General features: G+C 39.0%; 1 protein-coding gene across 9 annotated transcripts in view; it reads right to left on the reverse strand.

Moving 5' to 3' along the window:
* Nucleotides 1-1,567: 1,567 nt before the first annotated feature.
* dysf (dysferlin, limb girdle muscular dystrophy 2B (autosomal recessive)) overlaps nt 1,568-25,568 on the reverse strand; it is a 98,739-nt gene continuing 74,738 nt past the window's right edge. For 8 of the 9 annotated variants that reach the window (XM_057349980.1, XM_057349835.1, XM_057349450.1 and 5 more), the window contains 15 exons: nt 21,820-21,918; nt 19,583-19,711; nt 16,384-16,539; nt 15,590-15,681; nt 14,922-15,092; nt 14,409-14,551; nt 12,643-12,782; nt 12,368-12,456; nt 12,167-12,262; nt 11,750-11,891; nt 10,327-10,426; nt 9,454-9,626; nt 8,889-8,998; nt 7,765-7,912; nt 1,568-5,489 (listed from right to left, as the gene is read on the reverse strand). In XM_057349980.1, the coding sequence (XP_057205963.1) occupies nt 5,430-5,489; nt 7,765-7,912; nt 8,889-8,998; nt 9,454-9,626; nt 10,327-10,426; nt 11,750-11,891; nt 12,167-12,262; nt 12,368-12,456; nt 12,643-12,782; nt 14,409-14,551; nt 14,922-15,092; nt 15,590-15,681; nt 16,384-16,539; nt 19,583-19,711; nt 21,820-21,918 (1,848 nt within the window). In that variant the 3' untranslated portion in view covers nt 1,568-5,429. The remainder of the gene's footprint in view (nt 5,490-7,764; nt 7,913-8,888; nt 8,999-9,453; nt 9,627-10,326; nt 10,427-11,749; nt 11,892-12,166; nt 12,263-12,367; nt 12,457-12,642; nt 12,783-14,408; nt 14,552-14,921; nt 15,093-15,589; nt 15,682-16,383; nt 16,540-19,582; nt 19,712-21,819; nt 21,919-25,568) is intronic. The other variant, XM_057349750.1, reaches the window with a different exon arrangement.

The raw sequence follows: 25,568 nt of genomic DNA on the forward strand, positions 1-25,568 counted from the left end.
TTATTTTTGATTTGAGGATCACATTGATTGGTCTTAGGTACGTATTTTTTAAAGCAACGTGTGTTTTTTCGAAAATTATTTCGAGTTATTTCATTCATTATTAATTCCATTATGTTATGTTACTTCACAATAAATTTCCGTTTCTCTTTGTGTGGTATAATAATACCTGTTGCATCTGTTTCTAGTCATACCGAGTTCTTTCCTTCATCTCTGTTTCTGCTTTATGGTTGATTTGAAGTGTTAACTCGCAGCAGAGTTGATATTGTGAGAATAGATTATCGAGCTAGTGATATTTTGTGCAAGAACTAGTAAAGTAGCTGGAATCCATAATTGGATCAATCAATATGTTGCAAGTTAAATGTATGATGAACACACAATACCTGAAGAACAAAGTTACAGTATATTTGATTCCTTAATTGTATGTAAATATGTATGTTATTTAAATAAAATGTCTCAGAAGCGCACTTATTTCACTACTCCAGGAAGTACGCTAAAGTTCAGCCACTGTCAAAACAAGAGCATGGGAAACTTAGGTGACTTAACACATCAAAAATTTAGTGATTGCTCAGCTTGTAAAATTATATAGCTTTTTCCATTTCGCCGTTCAAAATTCCACCTGGTTTATTCTGTTGATAATTAAGTGTAAAATGAGATAATACATATGTATATGCTTGCAAAAAGTACTTTAAGAGGCCACTTAGTGAGACTATTATGCAGTTAAATGCCATAAAGGTAGAGAATAAACATGCAACCAATACAAATCCAAAGACGGCTAATTGTCGAGAACCAACGTCCAAAAAAATTTCACGAAGCACCCATGATGTTCCTATTGTGTGGGGGTTATTAATCTATTAATTCAGTCTGTGTGGATTTGGTCTACAGAAGTGAGATAGCGGCTGGGGGCAATCTCGCAATTCTCTAAAAGCGTTGGCAAGGTCAGAGCAGTCAATGCAGATGTGGTTTTATAGGAAAATCTTTTTGATGTTGACTGTCTGGATTTTTCCATGTTCTCATTCGAGAAACATAAAAAATAAGTTCACACTGTTGACCCCAAAGATCTTTTTTTTCCACGAGGAGAACAAGACTCACTTCTTTGGTTGCACGTCATAAATCGGGAAAAAAATTACTAGATTCTTATTCAAAAACTATTGTAAAACGCCTGATATCAAGTTATTATAAATATTAGCATTAGTCTAGAAATCATTACAACGTTACCATATTATCATGCAGCAGCAGGGGCTACAGTCATTTATAAGAACTTCTCAGCTGTTGATATCTGATATTTCCTCAAAATGGAAGGTAGTGACAAGGGTCTGGCTCCCGCCTCCCACCCATACAGAATATGGACGGTGGTCAGAGAGCACAGGAAGTTCAGCAAGGCTGAAATAACACACCCAAACCAAGCCTGACATTCATACGCCTGTTATCTACTCAGGCCAAAGTGTAAAAACAAAGCGAGAGAGACGTACAGAGAAGGTAGCAATTAAGTAAAACCTGAAGATCGTTGAAACAAAGGTACAGTCGATGTTTTGCAGATTTCACAAGTTCGTCCACAGGTCAGCAAAGAGAGAATATTTTTTACGCTTATTTATTATAAAATACAGACTTCTTGTTGTAGGTGGATATAACTATGATGTCACTTCCTTTATGGACAACTGTGGGACAATACTTGCACAAGAGCTAACTTATTACATTGTGGGAAGGTACTGAGCCTTTTGATGTCTTTTTTATTTCTCCTAGCCGAAACAAAACTTGTCAACAGAACTTCATACAAAAAATCTGACACGCCAATGAGGCAGTTCTGTCCCTGCAGACATATACAGTAAGCGTCAAACTGATGTGTTGAATCAAGTTAGCTTGTTTAGGGAGAAATCCAGAATGCATGCTATTGGGTGTACAACCGGAAAAGATCCTTTAGACCTTTAGATCAGGCAGTACTCAGCCTTTATTAATAAAGCACACACATCAAATTAGATTGTGTGTGATTGTTCAGTCCCTGGTCTCATTCAGACTGGGGCGTAACCAAACAGCAGAGTATACTGTAATGATGTGGTTTCACTGGCTGTCAGTTATATCACTCTCTTGTAATGGGTACTATGAGGTTCCATGACATTTTGCTACATTACATTACAATACAGTGCCCGAAAAACTGTCATAATCACCAGATTTACAACGTTATAACATTGAACATTTCCTCCCTACACTGTTAAGAGAGAGTTAACAAGACCCTTGTAAGAGCCTACCCTACACATAACCAAAATGTCAAATACCCTGACCAGTGTGTACTAAACTGTGGCTTGGCAATACAAGGATAAAATGCACATACTGCAAGGTGGTCCATGTCCTATGAGGTACTACCCTGATCGCACACGTACATCTGGCAGACATCTATTTGATGTCTGCATTTTCATCTGCAAGACATCTGGCAGATGCTGTTTGCTCATCTGCTCTAAATCTCTGAGACATCTGCTGTCAGATGTCATATAGACCTCTAGAAGATGTCTATAAGATGTTTATGATTTAGAATGGATGTACAACAGCTCTTTCTAAGATGTTTAGCTGATGTCTTTACACAGCAGATGTATTCCAGATCTCCAGATCTTTAGCAGACATCTTACAGATGTACCTGTGCTATCTGTACTGTTTAATAATCCAGATTTCGCCGTTTATTATACAGTATAGTTTTCTCATGTGTTGTAGAATTTGCTTGAGCTGGCTAAGCAGTTCAAATAAGGGAATACTTAGATTAGGCTTCAATCAATTAATAATTTCCATATAGCTCAAAAAGAAATATGAAAGAAATTGTAAAAAATGGATATGCTTTGAACTGTATACAGTATATTTGACCATCAAACATTAAACAGTGCTCATAGGAAGATACACATATAGATTTGGCACAGTTAATTTCCTGATGATAGCAGAAGCTACGGTATTATGCAATTACAGTAGATCCAACAATGCAGCATAACAGTAGAGTGCAAAATAATAAATCAAATCAAATAATAAAATCATAACTCAGTTTGTTTCATTATACAAAAAATCATTTTGATTGTCATAATAAGGGAACTGTAACTTGCTAAAAACAGAAAGACACTCAGCATTCATCTTTACATACAAAAAAGAATCAATATGTAGTAACATCTTTATTCCCATCTAGTTAACTTCAACCCATCAGTCTTCAATGACAATAAATTGAAAAAGTGGTTGAAAAGTGCAATTGACTCATCACTGTATACTGTAAAAAACAACTAGTAAGATTTACTTAATTTTTTGGTGTAAATTTGCGCAAAATTTGCACACAGTTTTTTAAAGTACTTGGAAAAACTTTGTACTTTAAAAAACGTGCGCAAATTTACACCAAAAAAATCATATAGTTGTTTTTTTACAGTGTAGACTGTAACTTTGGCACCAATTTTATTTTGTAAAAAAAAAGGCAGCTACTGAACACGCATTTTCAATTTGAGAGGAAATCTTTTACTGTCATTTATGAATCTTGCAAGTGTTTACAGTATGTTTTTTGTTATTAAAGATCAAATATTGCCATTTTTCCCTGATAAATGAAATACATTTCAGTGATATTGCAGATACATGCACAGATATTCAGAAAATGAACACTGAACAAATGAAGCATGAACTAAATAAAATGTAAGTCCTTATTTTCTTTCTGTCACTCAGTAAAATAGTGTAGGAATGCATCTATTCACTATGTGTACAGATCAAAACGTTTCGCTTTAACCTTCATTTGTTTAACATATATGTAAACATTTATGGAGATCCTGCAGATTTACGGATTAACTGAGATGTTATAAAATTTCCTGTTCAGCGTGAAGACAGCATGGTTCCAATGAGGTAATGGGGTATATGCACACGGATCGATGGCGTATTTCGGCAAAATTCTCAGCCAGCTCTGTTACATCCGGCGCACGTGGTGTTTTTCACTTGGCCGCTTCAAGATGCACATACTGTAGGATTATGATCAATGACATGAGTCAAATTATGCAAACCCTGAATCATCGACAACCAAAAAGGAGAAGCTCTTCAAGCTATCTGTCAAGCTATATTCATAAATATGACAAATCATATTGTTTGCAAAAATTTTAACGTTTTCTAACTACATAGATATCGCTTTGTGAAAAATGACCTTAGTGCTATGAGAACGGAAGTGACTTAGCTGGTTGAGATTTTAGCATAAGTACATCATCACCCTGTGTGCATATACCCCTTTGAGGCATTCAGCTATCATTACATTTGCACAGACAACAGAATTCCACATAAAGTACAGCGAGAAAGCTTGGTTTGCATTTACATGAACTTTGTTGGCTGTTTACTCTTTTTAGATTTTTAGCCCCACTCTACCTACTAGGATTTTCTATATTCTGTATATACATGAATTCATATAATTATCCAGAAAATAAAAGAAATATACCAGTCCATGATAGACATTTATCAGTAAGTGTGAGTGATGGATAAAGATTATTTGTAGCAAGATCTCTTCGATAATGCATTAGGTTAATAATTGTTGGTATATATTCACTGAACTATATAAGAGCAGAGCACACAGGAAAAAAAACAAGCAATATGTGTATTTTACCTTGCAATATTTAGCACCCTTGCACCTTTTTCCAGATGTGTCTGTTCATTTTCATACTTCCACAATCAAATGCGAAAAGGCACATGTGCGTGAGCGCAACATTTACACAAGTAAACAACTCTTTTATCTCGCGCTCTCTTCCACATCCAGCAGTGCACACATACATACACACATGCAGTGCCAACCCGCAGTTGACCCCAAATCCATTTAGTGAGGATTTCGCTAAAGCAAAATAACAGTGTGATAATAATCAGAGGTGGGGGCTTACTGACAGCGGGGGCTCAGCTAATAACCAGCCTGTCTCGGACCTCATAGGCCAACAGTACAAATCAGGGTTTAACCCAAAGAGCCGGCACTGTTGAAAGGAGGAACGAATGGTACGAGGCGGTTCTCTCGATCCCTCTCTGCGTGAAGGAAGAAGAAAGACGCATCTGGCTGTGAGCAAAAGCGCAGAGTTTTACATGAGACATGAAAAAGGATTAAACAGGCAGAGATGAAAGTGTAAGTGAGTGTCAAAGAGAATACTGAGAAAGTTCAGGCCTGGGTCAGATGCGGGGCAAAGAACTTAGTCTGTGATACATGTACTAGCACACGCATACGTTTTGCATTCATGCATTTGAAATGATAACAGGCTAATTCATACATGAAGGCACACACGCAATGATTCACATCTTCTGTGTCTGTCTTCGGCTTCCTCTTGGGTCGAAAGTCACAAGTACGCACTGTATGCACAAGGAAGAACTTGATGTTTCTCCAGCAGGACTGATAAAGATGTGTGGATGGAGTTTCGGTATGGTGGGAAAAGGGAGGGCTGTGTTTCCAAATCACCATCACTTTCTTACTGCGTTCCCTTTCCCAATCCACTGAAGGGTCCGACCATCTTCATAGCAGCATAGTTCTGTAAAAACAACAGAAAGACAGTTTGGAAACACGAAATATATTTTTTTTAATTAATAAATTCTTAATTCTGACATTTTTATAAAAATTTAGTTATTCACATATTCTTATTTAGGCTACATTATGTTATAGTTTTTAAGTTGTGTACATTTTGGGACTTTTTTAGAAAACAAAAAATAGATAAAAGTCAGGTACAGCTTTCTATGATCCCTGTTTTTTTTTTCTTTTTAAAATGAAGTTCTTAAAATGTCTTTTAAATATTAAGCCTTAAAAAGACTTGCTCCCAATATCAGTTTCTGCTACTGTTTATGGAATGCAAAAACTTTGAATGGAACCTTATAATTCCAAGGTGATGATTTATGCAGTTGACTTATAAACTGTATATGGTCTGTTGGCATGTTGACGTATATACAGTGGTTTAAAATGTATTAGACTAGCTGTCATAATAAAGAGAAAACACAAATAAAAAACTTTTTTACAATTTACAGTTCTACAAATTTATCATGGTCAAACTGAAAATGAAACAAGTAAATAGTTTTTATTAACGACACATTCAACTTCTCTCAGAAGTCAGTAAATAACTTTAATTGGATATCTAAATAAAAAAATAATAAAGTGCTTTACTATTTTCCCTGCCTTTCTTGTAAAACAGTAAATTTGAAAATTAAAGCTAGACCGTTATTGGTTAGTCAAATAAATGCGGAACTGGTATGTTTTGAGCAGTTTTTTTAAGTTGTGAAGGATGCTGCAATTCGGGTGGAGGCTGGCAGTTCATTCCACCACAGGGGAACCTAATGAGTAAAGGTTTTTGCTAGCGATTTGGTGCCTCGCTGTGATGGAACAACCAGGCGTCGCTCATTTTCAGTCTGAAGATGACGGGAGGGGATGCAGACCTGGAGCAGTGAGTTGAGGTAAAGGGGCGAATTTGCCGTTATCGTTCTGAAGGCCAGTTTCGGCGTTTTAAACTTGATGCGGGCGGCAACTGGCAGCCAGTGAAGTGAAATCAGGAGGGGTGTTACATGGTCTCTTTTAGGCTGACTGAAAACTAGACGTGCAGCTGCATTCTGTATCATTTGCAAGGGCTTGACTGCATTGGTTGGAAGTCCGGCCAGTAGAGAGTTGCGGAATTAGTGGAATTTACTTTTGCTTTCCATGATGCTTTTATTCTATAACACAATCTCTGTGTTTCGCTTGAAAGTACAGTATATTATGAATGTTTTCAAAGATCAACAATGATACAAAATCTTCAGAATGCCCAACCCTATTTTGCATAGCTGCACAGAACCTACAAAAATTATCACTAAAACAGGTCTATTCCATTCCATTCCATTCCACTCCAGTTCAGTCTAGTCGACATGTAGAGTGCAGTGTCTAAGTAACAACCTTAACAACAATAAAACGTAATTCGATATGTTTTCTGATGCAAGACTTTTATTTTGAAAGACGTGCGTTAAAGCTGTTGGCAGATACTGCTCGCTGTCCCAATTCAATATCTGCGTTTAGGTGAGATGTTGTCAGGCTGAATGTCAGTGTCAATATTCTGTTTTTTTTTCTTAAGAAGTTACGAGAATTTTTCACCTCAGAAAAACAAATATCCTGTCCTGTCAGACGTTATACAGTGCTATACTCACGCAAATGCGGCGGCGCTCGCTGTCTTCACTGAAGCGCAAAAGAAACTACGAGCTTGGCATGCAACGTATGAAATACGAAAAGTGAAGTACCTAAAAAACACATAACTGGTACTTCGTGTAGCTGGGAAGGATTTACATTAAGGTATGATATTCATAATCATCTTTCATTAACAGTTCATGTTACTATTGTGTATTCATCATGGTAACCAAAATGCCATGTTATTTTTGCTTTTGTGTTTTTTATGGTCGTGGCTCAAACCAACAATAAAAAAAAAACTAGTTCGGAAGTACTATTTAGCCTTAATCTAAACATATAGGCTGTTCATTCATCAGTAGTCATATTAGTCACACATATTTGTTAAACTACGTTAAAATGACTTCATATATCCTAAAAAGTGGGTCGCGGCTTGATGACCGTGGGAAAATGTGGGTCCCATGGCCAAACCAGTTGACAACCACTTTTGTAGAGGATGTGAGTACAGTATTTAACCCAGCTGTCATGCTAAATTCTTCATGTCACATCCCTGAACTACACTCGGAGAAACACATCTGATCAAACCCATCACAATCACAGAAACACCCATTTACACTTGAATCCTCTTCTTTTTAATTACTACCACACAGCACACACACTCAGAGACTTACAGGGAAGGCGTAGAGAAAGACTCCCAGGAAGAGAACAACGAAGAAGAGCACAAAGAGGCCCAGAATAAGCCACCTAAATCTCCTCCATACAATGAACCTAAATGTCTTATATGGGGATGAGAACCAGAGGAATGAGGTCTCAGGACGCCTAGAGAGAGAGAGAGACAGAGAAACTATTGATTAACATCCAACTGGCAATCTTACCTATTAAATAAATTATATAAATACCACTTTGAACCACTGGAGGGTCTAATGCTGACATCTGGGCCCAGTTGCATAAACTTAGCCGCTAAGTTAAAGGGGTCATATGACAGGGCTAAAACGAATATTATTGTTTGTTTTAGATGTAACGCAATGTGTATACACCATTTAAAGTTTAAAAAACGCTGTATTTTCCACATACCGTGCATGTTTGTATCTCTCCTTTGCCCCGCCTCTCTGAAACGCGCTGATTTTTTACAAAGCTCATCGCTCTGAAAAGCGAGGTGTGCTATGATTGGCCAGTTCACCAGTGCTTAGTGATTGGTCAAATACTGCAAGAATTTCACGGAAATGTAACGCCTCTTACCATATTCGGAACATCAGGTTCCAAAGCAATTGTACTGACAGGCGATACAATGAGATTTACAATTACGCCCACCTTAACTACGTGTAGATTTGGGCGGTCTTAGTCAAATCATGTTACGAACTGACGTAGATTTGTGGGGGTGTGGTTACACGAGGCATTTCAGGCAAGTCTGGTTGAGCATTCGCTTTTAGATAGAATGCATCCTTTGTTCCCACACTTTCATTTGTGCAATTTTACGTGTCTAATACATGCATTTGCAATTTATAACACACCAAAAACACAGAAAAACACGTACTTCCGCCATATGACCCCTTTAAGACTGCGTCTTAACAACTAGTCTCACTGACTAGCAATTAGTTAGGGCTAATCAGTCTTACTTTTCATATTTCAATGAGCCCAATCTAACTGATTTAAATAAGTTATGACCAGTCTTGAAGAAAAATAAATAGGTGACTAACTTCTTAGACTAGTCTAAGCAGTTTATGCAACCGGCCCCTGGTGTGCTTTGTGTGATTTGGTGAAGAGGAATGCCTGTGATTAGATGTGCTTGACTTACTGCGGCTCCTCAAGATGAGGATTCATGTTCGGCTCATCTCTGCCATGTCCTGCTGGTCTCTCTTCCTGCTCCTGCTCCGAGACGATTTCCAGAGTCATTTCCACCTTTCCCTGAAGGAAAAAGAGAGAGACACCAAAACAGTGAGTGGAATAACTCAAGCTTACAATCTTACACTGTGACAGTATTTAAATCCATTGTTTGAATACAGATAAGTACAGAAGAGCCTGAACACTATGCGAATGTTTTCTGCACTTTTTCTTCATTATTTTTCCAGCTAAAAAAGGCAAGTACTGTATTGTAAAGACATCACTCAAACACTGTCTGTTGTCAATAGTGATTTTTTTTTGTGGTGCTCCTGTTCATGTTTTGGCAATCTAACTGATTTGCTCCCAAATTGCAAGCAAGCAAACTGTGTGAACGTGTGACAAGGATCAGTGAGAAATCACTAAGCGATAAGTGTGTTAGACCCAAAATTGAGGAATGGTACAATTTCAGCCAAACAGTGGATACGTGTAACATTCCTTTTCATCCTTACCATTGTCAAATCATTTTTGAGTCTACTTACAGCAAGTATCTTCTCGCCTTTACTGTCGCTCAGGCATGGCCACCAGCCCTTAACCGTCTTCTGCTCAAACAGAGAAACCAGCCTGTCTTGAGGCTGAGAAAGCATCTCCAGACCACATTTCTCTGGAGATTTTGCTGGACTCAGCATGTGGTTGAGATCCATCTCCAAACAGCCTTAAAATAAAGAGAGAGAGGCCAAGGACACAGTAAAAGAAATTAATTAAGCTCCCACAATTTATTTTTCCTATCATTTAATTACAGTCAGAAAGTGTCCGACCTTCAGGCTTCCTGCTGGCAGCGGGTCTTTTTCTGTGGGGTTTCAACATTGTGGCCGGATGCTAATTATTTCACAAATGTACATAGATCAGTGTAGTTTATAGATGCCTTTAAGCCGTCCGGATCAGAAGGTCATAACTTATTTTTCTTTCAGCTGTGCTGACATGTTGGAAATTAGATTTGGATGTATAATAATAAAATGAGTACTAAAGATGTTGTAGTGGACTCGTGTGGTTTGAATGATGTATTTGCGCCGACGGTCACGCTACGCAACGGCGTGTGGGGTGACCTCACAACGTGAAGGCTACAGGTTAAAGATTTTGGAAACCATCTCCCTACGCACACATAAACTTATAGACGTGCATGCACTGAAGGTTAATGACAAAAAAACACACGCACGGCCCTATCAGTGTGGTCCCGTCCAGCAGAACGTTTTTCCTCTGTCATGTCAAGGCTGAAAAATATACTTGAAAAACAGCTTTGCTGTGTTGCGCGAGGTTAACGCGACTGAATCTGCTGAGGAAGGCAGAGCTGAGAGTCATGTGGCACAGGGGACAAACGCTGGGTTTAAACAGTAGTCTTATACAGGATTTCTTACCGAGGAAATCATCAAAGGAGAACTTGTCGTTGTCCCAGACCTGGATAGTGAGTTTAGGAGGCAGTTTGGTTTCAACTTTATCCAAACTCCAGAAATGCTCCTGCGGAGAAACAGGAGAGTGATAAGTGTTGAGAGTATAAAGAGGTTGAAAATAAAAAAATTGCTCATGTGAAATACCATAAATAAATAAATAGGACCCAAAATGTTTTTGATATAATCACTACAATTGCATTTATTGGTACAGTAGTCAAAAACACATGTAACCACATCCCATCTATTGTGTAATTACAATGTGGTCATGCTCATTTGTCATCCCACAACCTACTAGTTACTACCTTAAAGGGATAGTTTACCCAAAAATCATTTAGATTTTTCATTTTTGAGTGACTATCCCTATAAAAATGGGCTCCACTCCTATTAAATACGGAGAGGCAGAAATAAACTGACAGCTCAAGACAAAGTGTGAAAATTATAGCATCAACGTGCAAAGTAGAATTAGAAAGCGGGTGAGAGACATAAAGCGAGAGCCACGGAGAGAACGACCGAAGCGTGAGCGACTTCCACTACCGCCCCGAAACTGCGCCCTGCCGCCAGACGGGATTCCATCTTCATGACAACATTCCCACCGTTCTGTACTGTACCGTTGATGGATGTGCGAACAAACAGAGTCTGGATAATGAACTAGTGCTTCACAGAGCTGCACTGCTGCTCATCGCCGGTAAACAGCCCGTGTCGGTGTACTCGTTCTGCCTGACAACCACACAGAGCCCCATCAAAACAAACAATGCAAAAAGGGGTCACTTTCAATCCATCACTGTTTGTCTGAGGGACTTATTTCATGCAAGAGAATCGGTTCGTTATGTATCGGTTCTATTGTGTGTCACGTCCAACGAGCCCCAGCCAATGTGGATCTGTCTTCTGACAGCTGTTGTAATGGGCCGCTCTAAATTTAATGGGTGGAACCGCTATCTTCAATCTTACCATAACTGATCTCCTGCCTGCCAAAACCTCACTTTAAGTGCCTTGTCCATCACAACTGTTTTCCCTGAGCTGGCTTGGCTGAAGTCTGGACTGCGTTGCTTGTTCGGGACGTGGATGTTTGCCAGCTGCAGACTGCAACATATCTGGGTTTGATATGCCCGCCAGCTGCAGTGATATCCTTTAAAATGCGGCGGATACATAGACAATGCATCCAAATCATGACCTGTGGATTACCTATTGCGACTCAATCCAGGCCCTTCACTTTTTCTTTCAGTTACAGGGCTAAAACCTGTCTAAACCTCAAATCACACCAAAGCTTAATCTTTAATTTAATTTCACTTTTGGTTTGATCTTTCTCAACTTGCCATGTTTACTGTATATTGCACATGCAGCACAGAAATTAATGAAATGCTGTTCAGAGGTTAAGCTCCAAATGTCTCACCTTCTTATCAAACGTGCAAAGCTGTTCAGCAGGTAAATAATGGAAGGGGAAGAGGAACCTCCAATTAAAGTTGCCTTCACCACCCAGAGATCGATAGTGGACGTCTGTCTTCGGCTTGTTCTCTTCATGCCCGTGCATCCAGCTACCATTGAGAAAACAACATTCACAGTTACCCGACACATCATTTCCAACACATTTAGAAGATAATGTTACTTATTGACCTATGGCTTGGGTCCCCAGTTGCCCCGCAACTGTATTTGTTGCTACCTATCGATAATTTTCACACTGCACTGTTACTATTGGTCGCAGGGGCAACAGACAAACAACAGACCCACGATACGGGAAACAAAAACAACTTCATCTAAGTGCGGTTCATACACATAAACCCAAGAACCCATTTATGACACCCAGATGTACCCTTTCACATAAATGTCACTCATCTTCTCCCCGGTAACACTGACATCATCCAGGATAACATCTCTTGTGTTCCATATAATACAGCGCAGGAAGAACCTATGGGAGCGGGAAACACAGAACAATCAGATTCAACATACAGAATAATCTGGGGCAAATCAATTAAAGTGAACAAAGGATTGAATTGAAAGACGATGTTCTTACTTTTTGGCTTTACGTGGTGTAATATTGAACGGAGGCCCTGGTGGGACTAAAGATTTAGGGAACAAGTCCACCCACATTTGTAACCGTCCCTGGGAATTGGAAAATAACAGACAGACGTGGCATTGCATGAAAGACATGACTAAGCGAAGAGATATGAGTGAATGTTTCTCAGAATTTGCAAGGCAAAATGGAATGAGTGATTCATGACACACTATAAAAAAACTCCACTTTGGCCAATTTTGAGCTTTTTAGGAATGAAGTTCAGACTGTGTTACCTGCTCTATGTCAGGCTGCAGGGGGCTGTAGAGGGGTCTTGTCTCGACGTGTTCAGGCACCAGCCCCTGCCTCCTCAGCACCAAAAGAGCGAGACGCTCCTGAACCAGTCCCAGGTGAGGGTCAGGAGCTTTTCCATCATCTAAGAAGCAAATGTTATCAATTATTAAGGACTTTGTAGCTCATATTATATTTTTTTAAAAACATTGATTTGATCTTGATGCACTGTGTACCAAAGACAACCATGCATTGTTCTCAGTTGTTCTAGTGCAAGCAACAAACACGTCAAGGCAGTCCAAATTCATTTAGAGTTCAAGATTTTACCTTTTTAAATGAGCTAAAATGAAATTTGGAAGATTTATCGTAATGTTTCATTGTAAATTTCAACGTAATGTTATTTTCTGTAAAACCACAACTACGTAACCTTTAATTTGATATGGAGAACACTTGGCCATCGACTTTATGAAGTCATAACCGAGTCGAGAATAAAGCCAACACGAGCGCAAGATTCATAAAGCATTTCACTTATACAGTCTGAAATGTTTATCTTTCCCAGTTCCGTAGATGATGCGTTGATTTCATTGCTGTTGATCTAAGAAGAGATTTTCCCCTTTCGAAGCGCAAAAAGAAAGAGAGAAGAAAAAAATAAATGCCTACAGTTAAGTTTATGGTTTGTAACCCCGTGTCACGTCCCTGAGGGAAACATTGTCAGAGTGTGGAGAAAAGAGGAAAAAGAGCGAATTGGAGGATGACGATTTCTGCCATGAAGCTGGATGCCCAAAATGGCCACCTGATAATTGCTTTGACGCGCGGGTTGCCGCGGTTACGTGCGGCAAACAAAGAGACGTGGTATTCTGCGGCGGCGAGACGCGGGAGCAGGAGGCTGACGAGCTCGCCACAGTGTTGACCTTGGCTGAACACGCCTGCATGCTAGTTACCATAAATCTGAAGCCGACCACGTCCCAGAGCATCATGGAAGGGAAAATGGCTGTAGCGCCTGGCTCGGGCCCTAAGTGGCACCTCACTGGTAGAAAGGCAGCCAATGGGACATTTAGAAGCATGTAAGAGCTAGAGGTCAACCCAGAGGTGGAGGGAGGGTTTGATGGAGGTTACACACCAGTAAAATCAACATCATAAATATCAAATGGTAAACTAGCATTAGCTAGCGTTAGCTTCCCGAGGGCACACTTGAGAAAGGAGGGTGTGTCAGGTTTGCTGTGGCAAGACATGAAATATTTGCTGCAAAATGAATGACGATGTCAGAGGTGCTGTACGTTTACACGAGCCCTTCATCTTTACAATATCGCACTTGTTTTCTTTTGAGGCAGAGAAACAACTCATTCTTTCCTCTCGTCGCGGCCAAGCAAGACCAGCCAACCGGCCTCCCCAACAGCTCTGCGATCCCACACACACAGATATGATGTACGGCACAAGTCGAGACCTCTATCGTTATTCTTGTTCTGTCAGTGTTTTCACAGAACCGCAGTTGATTTCGTTTTTTTTATGACGGAAGATGTGACGGAGTCGCAGCGCTGCTTTGATTAGCTCTTACTCGCGACTAATGCTTTCAGCAGCTCCAACGAGAAGACTTTCACTCTCTCTTTTCGCCGTCCAGCAGTTTGATAGGTCACATCGCCTGCGTTCATTCGCGTGCGTGCACGCTCACATGCTTTCTTGTGTCCTCTTTGGTAATGACGTTCACAGAATTATTGGTTGGAAAGTCATTCATTCAAGTGATCAAGTGAGAGCGCATGTTTAGGACACTGACCAAGATCAGCAACGGTGTATTCCTGTCCTCTGAAGTAGACTCTATCTTGCTTATAGACCGGAAGCTTGTAGTTTCGTCTCTCGCACAGACGATGAAGTAACTGGGTAGGTTTCAGCTGATCTCGCCACTGGTTAACCCCAGACCTAGAGCCAGCACAGACAAACAGGTGAAAACGAAACATCTGAAGGCGTATGTACTGTGTGTCCGCTATTGGTTGAGCTAACAAATCCTCACATCATTGGTGTCATTCTACAACCCTATGACATCCATTCATCTTCCCAATGCAAATTAAGATAGTTTTGATGAGGTTCGGAGCCGTATGACTCCTGCCCATTGACAGCAACGCTACTCACTTTCAAAGCACAGAATTTTAGTTTTTTGGTGGTGTTCCACTTTAATAGGAAATTGTTAAAACGATGTTAACGCTGAAAAAAATGGCATGTTATATAAAATACATTAATATAAAAGCAAGATCAGGGAGACAGAGAAAGGGTGAGCGAGTAAGATTCTTACAGACAGTAGGACTGTGGCAGGCCGCAGCGAGCACCATGACGGGACAAAAAGCGATTCTCCAGATCGATGACGGTTTCTCCTATTTTCTCATCTTTTGATATCATGTCATAATCATAGAGTGTGATCTTCAGGTCCTTCTCCAGAGGCAGAGAGCAGGTCAACTCAAACATTCTGAATGACAAGCAACAGAACTAAACTTCAACCTCTTTCCTTTGGTGAGAATTACTCACTCCTTTACATTTAACCATTTTTGGAGGCATTTATATACTCGGTATTAGCTTAGTATGCAGTCATTATTTAAAGTTCTCCCTTCCATTAATTCGATACAACAACTAAAGTGTGATAATTATTATGAGTGTGGCGACCCCTGCTGGTTTCAATGTCAAACAGGTCTGTAAATGATGTGTTGCTGTATGTCAAATAAACTGTCCTTATGGATATAGTAATGGTGAACATTTCAGGTTCTCTTTGAAGGGCTCGTAAGTCAGGCAAATCGAGCTTTAAAGAGTTTTTAAGTCTTAAATACTAACAGCGATGTACAAACATTTCTGTCCTATTTTGAAAGTCCTAATTTGTAAAAATGATACACAATCATAGTAAATAGCTTTTTCTAGTATGTACGTCTGCACAAAAATACAAAACCGGAGAAAAAAGAGAGAACTACTCACTTTCCAAAGACAGGGTCCAGAGTACAGGGTATGTAATTGTCGTGGTCATCGATTGATTTCTTTCCAAGCGTGATCTTAACATAGGGGTCACACTTTGAAAGAACGAGACGTGTTAGTTATGAATGTGTTAACAGACACACACTCACACGGACATACAAAAGCAACAATATCCAAACCGCACACCCTCTTTTTTTATTTTAAATGACCCCTCTTCTCTGTTGCGGTGGAAAAAGCATCACACTCGCTGTGATCAGAGCGTGTCTCATAGGCAGTGAGTATATGTGTGAAATGTTCCATATCATAACTTCTGGCCTGAGTAGGTGATGAAAGGACGTCATCTTAGCATATTTGCAACTAATGGAGGGAAAGCCCATCTGACGCAGGGCCAGGAGTGGTGGCGTGTTGGCCGGGTATAAGGCTGCGACTGAGAGTTTATGGTTATGGGTAAAAGGGTGGCTAAATGTTTTTCTAAAGCAATTTCTCAGCTCTCTTATGACTCTGGCACTTCGCGAACAGCTAACACTCGTCTGGCAGTCGAGGCTCTAACTCTGACTGATGAAAAACTTAAATAAAACAAATATTGAAAATATTGAAAGGCCGTTGTAATAACCTCTCTTACTCCAATGCCATGTGTAAATTCTGTCAATCAACATGATATGGCATTTAGTTCTAGATAATGCCATTTCAACTCGACTGTGTATCATTAAAAGCACTGGAAAGCAAAAGTCTGGTGAGCATTTTTGTTTACTTTTTGAATATGATGATATACAGTATTTTGGTCATGTTGTACTTACCTTGCCATTGGCATCTTTGGGCTGTAGGCCATAGGCCTGGATTATGTACACGCGTACCAGACACTCCTCTGTGCTGTTTGGTGGGAGTTTGCGGAACTGGCGCGGGACCGTGGGCATCGAGGGATCGTCAGGCAGTGGATAGATTTTAAACAAGCCCTAACAAAAGAAAGGTGAGGAGTCGGTAGTTCAAAGTAAGTAACTCATGACACAATCTGATTTTCCTTTTTCTGGTGACCTGTCTCGGGCTCGCAGGCAAACCCCAAATTTCTTTATAATCCCCAAAATTTAGCTTCCTAAAAAAACATACTAGAACCACATGTAATCCAAATAAACCAAAAAGAGCCATGCTACTAAAATTAAAGGTTTCCACTGAAATCAAAAGAGGGTTTTAAGCTTTATGCCATGCACTACAAAATGAAAAATCATTTACTATTCCAAACCCATATTAAAATTTTTGATTTTTTTTCTGTTTTTCACAGAAATAGATGGATTCAGAGTATTTGGTAGAACAGAAGAAACAGAAGTCACATGGCCTACTTGAGTTGCGCTTGTCCATACTGTAAAAAAATCTACTTAAAAACTTAAGTTTTAAATGTCTAGTTCTATTTTGCTTAACTTACAAAATGAACTTATACAAAATGCAACATTTTTTTTTTAAGTCAGTTCAATATAATTTAAGTTCAGTTGACTCATGAAGCTAATTTTAATTATCTTAAAAATATGAGGCAGCTGAAATTGGTAAAAAAAAATAGTGTATAAAACTGTTGTATAGAACACTGGAGCTAAAGGATTCTGTCCAACAAGTGTGTACTGGAACAACACAGTTGTAAAAAAAACTATTTAAAAAAAATCATATTATCATTAATAAATGTTTCAAGTAGAGATGCAACGATAGTGATTTCTGCCGATACCAATTCCGAAGATTAAATGAATATTTCTTAAAGGAGACATCCCACTTTTTCTGTGTTTAAGTGCTATAATCGGGTCCCCGGTGCATCTAGCAACCCAGAAAACGTGAAAAATAAGAACCCAGTAAGTTTGTTTTGGTTTGCCTTTCCCTGCAAGCATGTGAGAAATCATGCCGTTCAGATTTCGTTCCGATTGTGACGTCTAAAGCGGATTTTATTATAATGTTACCACGCCTTAATCTACACAGTTCCACCCACCGCGCTCCGCCATTGTTGTTTTCACAAGCTACAGCGGTGTACGTGACTCCATGGTTAAAGTTCGTGGACAACATGCAATGTAGTCGCTGCACAGAGTCCAAACCTAGGAAGAGACAGGAGTGGATTTATTTTATTTTATATTTTAGTGGAAATCCCTTAGATACCATAAGTAAAAACCTGCTTGTTTGTGCGAATCACTTCAAACCTGAGTGCTTTTTCAACCTGGGACAGTACAAGCAGGATTAGCTTCAAAGTTGTTCCTCAAGAGGGGTCGAGACCGACTGAACGAGACAAAACTGCCGATGTTAGTAATATTTATCAACAGTCTGAATTGACGTATATGTACTGTATATATAGGAGGATAACATTAGCATATGATAGCGAAGGGAGCTAAGTCAGTCACGGGCTAAATAGAACATTCAAAGCCAGTGTTAAATTTACTGTATATACTGTAAGTGCAGATGGACACTTGGAGTTTAGCTGTATGAATGGTAATACATTATGTGCGTTAATATGTTCAGCTGCGGCAAGCTGTTCGTTTTGCTAATGAACAGGGGCGAACACTGGGGTTAGTTTCGTTTTAAACTTCTCAAATCATTCGTGCTTAGGCTGAAAAATCTGTCACAGCAAACTAGCTCTCATGTTGTGTGTGTAACGTTATAATTTGTCAATGACAAGCGCTAATATCCATGTAATTCCGCTGAGATCTGCAGTGTATTCCGTGGATTTTAGGTAAACATACACGCACAACATTAGCGCATTAGGTTGTGCTGTTTGCTGTGACTGATTTTTTTGTCTCCGGACGAATGATTTGAGACGTTTAAGACGAAACTAACCGCAGAGGAATTCAGGAAATATCATTTAGCTAAACCATTGCCATGGCAGTAACTCATTATCAGTTAAAGAGACATGCACCAAAATGGGTTGCTGTGAGCATAGCTGTTTTTGACGAGGCAAGAAGGGTTTTGTTTAAACAGCCATTGAGTGTTTTTAAGCAAAATATGTTCCAGACATTTCATGAAGACCCTAATAAATCATACCAACTTGTTGAAAGTGCTCGTCTGAGGAGACCTTTAACTTCTGAATGTTATTTATTCATATAGGGGTGGTTACGCAGTCAGGGATTAGACTAGCTGTCCAAACTGAAAACAACTTGCACTGACATATCTTAAAATACACCAGTGCCTTTGCGTTGTCTCAAAAAGCACACAAGTAATATTTTAGGAAGTAATTTTTGCTAAAACTACTTAAATTTGCTAATTAAACTAAGGCCTAGTCCTGGTTTAAAATAATCCCTGTCCAGGAAACCGCCCCTTAATGATGTTTCTTAACATCTTCTACATACAGAGAACAAATGTATGCATATTCTGCCCTCTTTTGATTAACAGGATATATCGGCACTTATAATTGTCTGGTTTTAAACTATGGGCCGATGGCCGACAGTGTGAAAAATTGCTTTTATCAACTGATTCCGATTATTGTCTGATATATCAGTGCGTCTCTAGTTTCAAGGAAGTTCAGAGAATAGTTTGTTTTGTACTGTAGAATGTAACAAATAATACTGCATTTCACAACCAACTAACAAATAATAAAAAGTTCCTTGATAAAACATACAGTAACCTACAGTACATCACAGAACCACTGAACAATCTTTTGAAAGAGTGTAAAGTCAAGGACACAAACAAAACGTTCTCGCTATTTGAGTTCAAGACAGTCCACATGCAGGATTGCATGAGACTTGCTCTGTGTTGCAAAGCATCTAAATTAGAGAACTGTTAAACTACAAACTTGACAAAGTACAGACTGAACAAGGGTCAAGAATGTGTTCAGTTTAAAGAGAATTTAAAAACAGAATTCAACCGACTTATATATCCGACCACGGCATTAGCTAATTAGCATTGACACACATCTCTCGCTTCATCTGGCACTGTCTGAACGTTTCTCTTCCTGGAAACCAAGAGCACATTTGATATTACTTGAACTGATCCTGCTGCTCCCAGCCGGACTTTCTGAGAGGTTGCGAGTGACCCTACCTTGAACTCTCCAACAATGGACGGATCTTCGCTCTCGTTCTGGGTTCTTCCACGGTAAAGTTTGAAGGTTTGACAGAAATCAGCCAGCTTCTCAAATCCTTCAACCTTTTCCAGCTCCGTGTCATACACCTGAGGAAGAAAGGATGGGGTGTGAGTGTGTCTGCAAATGCATACATGTTGCAATGTATGATTTGAATTCAGATTGGGTTCTTTTTTGAAAATCTCCGATCAGCTCTGGGGCTAAAAGGACAAACACTATGTACAAGACATCTATTGTTTCATGTGCCAAAGCAGAATTGTGGACTCTGGAATCTTTAATTGTAGGTTTAACATTTCAGTTGCAAGTCAAACAACCTCAAATGCACCATTAATGTAAAAGGATCTAGAAATTCCTTATTACAAGAACGTTTAAAAACAATAAATTGTATAAAAACGGGGAAAATATGCAGTGCCGTCAGCATAAAAAGCGGCACACAATTCTCTATCTAAAAGCCGTCCAAAATGGCCACCTGGGAGACACTCTGGTGACAACCATATGAAGGAATCCTCCTCTGGTTCTCTTTCTCTTGATGACTCACTCGGCGCTGCGAGGCCTGGTCCTTGCTACCCCGAACGTGTGACACTGCACACATCTGTATCTCGTGCTCTTTCACTCTCTCAATCTGTCCCTCAGGCACCATTAGCCCAAAATAACAGCCGATCTCAGCAGTTTGAGGAAAAGCGTGTCTGCCTGTCACCGCTCTTGGCACGTGTGACGCGCTCACACGGTGACAGCCAACTATCAAGCCCAGCCGTGCAGGTAGTCCTGAGACACAAGCCCTTGCCAGATGACTAACAGAAACATTAGGATTGGAAAGGTTGGAAAGAGCGGCTAAGGCAAAGAAAGGGGGGGGGACGTGGTGACAGTGGAGATCACTGACAAACCAGGCAGAGATGGATGGAGATGATAGGGAGGTGGGGGGAACGGGTAATGACGTCAGTAACAGAGCCCTCGTCTGCACTTGGTTATCCCCCTGTGGCAACCCCGACATGAATTCATCGGAAAAGTTGGGAATCTGGCAGCCATGGGCTCCATTATAAATGGATACGCTTGTGGGAAGTGGGCTGGAGTGGACTGGAGTAGGGGTAAGTGAACATTTGAAAGTAGGCATGCGCTCTCCCGAAGGAGACCGCAGAGCTTTGAAGTTCTGGTGTGGAGCCTATGTTTCAGTGACCTCTGATTCTGGCATTCCCATGTTTGCTTTTGCTTGGGCACTGATAATGTCGCTATAGTTACAATGATGTTTTGTTGGTGAAGAACAGTTGACGTAAACATGAAAACTGTGTCATCATTTAGAATAACCTAGACACTCTTGTTCATACGATAAAACAGCTTTAGAGATAGAAAAAAACAATAGAACCATAGAACCAAAATTAAAAATATTTTAATGGGTGTCAACTGGTAAGTGATGGATTCAATTGGTAGGATATTATCTGGCAAATGGGAACCAATAAAACATCATTAGAACATATCCTAGTATGCCCAACAATACACACTACAACATGGTTTACAATGGTATTTTAATAGAATCCATTCAAATTTCTGTGATGGTTTCTATTGTTTTTTTAAGCTTTCCTTGATGAAAAAAACAACCTTGTTGAAAAAAAACAATAGAAACCATTAAAGAAGTTTTAATGGTTTTAAAGGGATTTGTATTGGTTTTAAAGGAAACTCTAATGGTTCTACTGGTGTGTGATATATTGGTGAGATGTTAAATCCTATTGGAAAAATGCCCAAAACATACTACAAAAATAATTTTGTAATGGTTTTAATGGAAAAAGCTAATGGTTCATAATGGAAACCGTTAGAATTTCTGTAATAGTTTCTATAGGCTTTCTATTGTTGATTTTTCAGCAGGGTTGTCACATCTGAGCAAAGCATAATGTCCGCATTATGTCAAATCTTCAATGAATACACAAATTGATCCAGTTCAAAAATTGATCTGAATCATTTGTTCATTAAATGAACTGAGCCATTTATTGTGTTCAGCTCACTGACTCAATCCAAGTAGTCAAAAGCAAGTAAATGATGAAGAATTTTCATTTTTTGGTAAATTATTCATTAAACACTCATGTATAGATTTAACATAGCTTGAGATGTTTTTTAAATGTCACTGTTAATGAAATACAACAATGCATTGCAATAATCCTAAAGCATTTCTGCACTCTGTCTGTGTACAGCAGTGATGTTTCCTTACCTGCAGTGTATCGAATCCTTTCTCCAGGTAACTTCCACATTTGTTCCTCTCACCTGTGGAGGCATAAAACTTGCTCCACCAGTCCATAAATTCATCCTGCTGTAGAGAGAGAGAGAGGAAGAAAACCAGAAAGGAAGAAAGAAAATGAGAAAAAAAACATTTGAAATATGTATCAAGAAGCTCTGTACAATAGTACAGTAAGATCCTTCACATCCCTGAACATCAGCTCCAGTTTAACTGACCTAATGAAATTAGTCAAAGCACGTTCATTTCATAAACAAGAACATCTAGTCTGAAAGCAGTAAGAAGACTCAACTTACCCACCGTGCCATCTAAGCATGTCCAACAAATTGAACACAAACAATAAGACAAGGTTAGATTAAAAAGTAAAGAAAGAAAGAGTCAAATATACCCTCAAGTGTCAAAATGTATGAAATAAACGCATGCATGAGCAACAGTGACACCATCCACAGACCCGGCTTTCCATAACTTAATCAGCTTTTCCATAAGTGACTGATAAATCATTCCACCGCTGTAAAGCTGGTAATTGTAAGCATATCAACTGAAATCACAATGACGGCTTTAAATTAGTTTTTGGCACTTTCCTGGTACATTGATGTTCTTCTACAATTTAATGTGCTAATCTCCACTGATAAGTCTGGCCAGCGTTCGCTCATTCCATGTGGAAAGAGAGAGAATTTTTCAAAGGTGCCACAAATCAGGCAATTCCCACATCGGCCAACACCACATTCTCATCCAACCAAAAGACAAAAGAGTGTTGTTATAGTGCGGGACAACACCCTCTGCGAGTGACACTGCCTCATGACACGAAAAAAAAAGAGCAGTATGATGTCTGATTACTGTATGCTGATTTGAGCCAGTGTCCTGCCTAACTGCCATTTCAGTTCGCATTATAACTGTTCCAGAACTTTGTTAGCTGTCTCAACACATACTGCTCTCATTGTAACAGCATCCTAACAGTCATGGAAGCTCAAAAGTGACTGATTCGGAAGTACCTACACAATACAAATATGGTGCCACTGCCTTTCAACCCAATCACAATTTATTTTATTACAGAATTACATGATATGCTCACAGCACACACACAGAAAAGCAAAAACCTACATATTACAGTTTTTACATATTTCTCAGTAGGTCATTTTCATTCATTCACAACTTTCAACTTGGCACAGCAGTTAAAGGTCCGGTGTGTAATTTTTGGGATGATCTATTGACAGAAATGCAATATAATATGCATAACTATGTCTTCAGAGGTGTATAAAGAGCTTACACAATAAAGCGTTATGTTTTCATTACCTTAGAATGAGCTATTTCTATCTACATACACCGCGGGCCCCCTTGCATGTAATTCGCCATGTTCTGTCAGCCGTCGTAATGTTTCGAAGGGGGGGGTGGAGTGAGCAGTTGGTTGCAATTCGCAACCTTGCCGCTAGATTTCACTGACTGGACCTTTAATTTCACATTCAAAATTAGGGCTGTCACGATAAACCGACAATAAATATCATGTGATTTATGCACAGCTTTTGAGTGAAGTACGGGAAAATGCTGCTGCATCCGAAAGCCAGAGGGCGCTCTCGTGCGGAAACTCCAAATACTCACTGCAGAAGAAGACCATAACGCAGTCTAGAATCTAGGAAATGCCTATGGACATCTTTTTATCACTGTTACTTAAGCCTCATCAGGTATTTTTATGATAATAAAGTATATTTATAATGTTCATGTTTGATGGGTGTTGCTTTTTCAAATGCACATTATAAGCGACTCAAACTCGCACTGCTTTTAGATCGAGCAGCATTTCCTACTGATCCCAGAGCAGTGCGGACAAGCTACACATTAAAAAAAATCGTGCAGCCCTATTCAAAATGCACTAAAACTACCAAAACATTTAAATTATTTTATTCAAGTTTTCACCCTACAAACACACTTTGTTACTGATAAACATACTTAGAAACAAATAGTATAATGCAATGTAAGTTGCTTTGGATAAAAGCGTCTTGCAAATGCATAAAATGTAAAATAAAACACAGACCTAAAAACACTAACAACAAGTAGCATTATGCAGTGTTTTCTTTTGTAAAATTTCTTTACAAAGCAGCAATGACACTCTCTATTGTTTATAATTCACGGCAGTATATGTTAGTTCATGTTTACATTACAAAATTTTTACAAAATTATTCCTACGCTTTCAACTTTTGTAAAGATCAGGGGTTCCCAAAGTAGGGGTCGGGACCCCCTGGGGGGTTGCAAGGCCACGAGAATGGGGTCGCAAGATGATTTCCAGAAATCTTTTTTATTTATTTATAGGAATAGCCCATTTAATCAATAAGTGTAACAAAAATAAAAATATTAGTTAAGTTAAAATAAAACCATGCAAATAAAAAGCCATCAGCCTTTGGAATTTCCTCCCCCTCGATCATGACCCCTGAGGTGATTACGTCACATTAGCAACAGCATTAGTTTAGGTGCAGCAAGTCATACAGCACCACGTTAAACATTCATTTGTGCACGCAGATTATTTTTCAGGCTTTAAGTTTAGGATATTTTTATTTGTCGAAATGAAACGTTGGTTAATATCAACCAAAGACAACACATGGAGGCCAGCGGAAGAGGGCGGAGAAGCGCTGCAGTCAGAAACAGTGTTGGGTAAGTTACTCTGAAAAAGTAATTAATTACTAGTTACTAATTACACATTCGATAATGTAATTAGATTACTGTACAAGTTACTCTCTTCAAAAAGTATTTAATTACTTATTACTAATTACTTTCTATATCCTACATCAACCTTGATGAGTTAAGTGATTCAAGGATAGACATGAAACGGCTCTTTTAATTCATTCAAATAAATAATATAAAACTACATAAAGTATTATTATTAATTACAAATGTGAGAATTATACATTAAAGCACGGATTTTAAGGTTAGACTTTGAATTTTTATGTTAATTCCTCTTCTGCACACACACATATTACACAAAGTATTTAGTTTAATTGCATCAGAAGTAACTAATTAAATTACAGAAAAATTAAGAGTAATCCCTTACTTTACTTTTTCAAGGGAAACGTAATTGAATTACAGTAACTAATTACTTAGTAACTAGTTACACCCAACACTGGTCAGAAAGGCCATTGTCCTCAGGTACGGAAAGAGGACATCCATCAGCACTCGAATCAGTTTGACCATCTGTATTAATAGTTCATGTTTAATGTTTAACAACAAGTAAAATAATGAGTAAATAACTATAAAGTCATATTATGTTCGACTGTGTTCTTTTGTGTTGTCATTGTGTGCTTGTTTGGATAGACCTAATAAGTACATGTGCACAGATGTGTGCAATGTTTGTATACTTTACCCACTTCTGAGGATAGTGGGGGTCTCGATTCCCTGGCAGTGTTATTTTGGGGGTCGCGGGCTGAAAAGTTTGGGAACCCCTGCTGTAGATGGTAATGAATTAAAAGACTTGCGTGAATGTTGAGTTACATCTAACTCCTTTGATAGTATTTGATTTTTATAATATATTTCAATCAGGTATTACTGTAAAAATTTTAGAAATTTCTGTCTTATTTATTTGTATTGTGGTAGGTTTTGAACTTGAGTTTAACAGTTTTGATGTCGTCATTGAATACATTTCGTGCCAAAGTTGAAAATTTGGAACAGTGCTCACTTCAGGAGCCTAATATGTAACAAACGGAAACTATCTAACTACACCATTATCTCGCATTCTTCTTTAA

The sequence above is a fragment of the Triplophysa rosa genome, linkage group LG1 (genome assembly GCF_024868665.1).
Source record: "Triplophysa rosa linkage group LG1, Trosa_1v2, whole genome shotgun sequence".
NCBI classification, from domain to species: Eukaryota; Metazoa; Chordata; class Actinopteri; order Cypriniformes; family Nemacheilidae; genus Triplophysa; species Triplophysa rosa.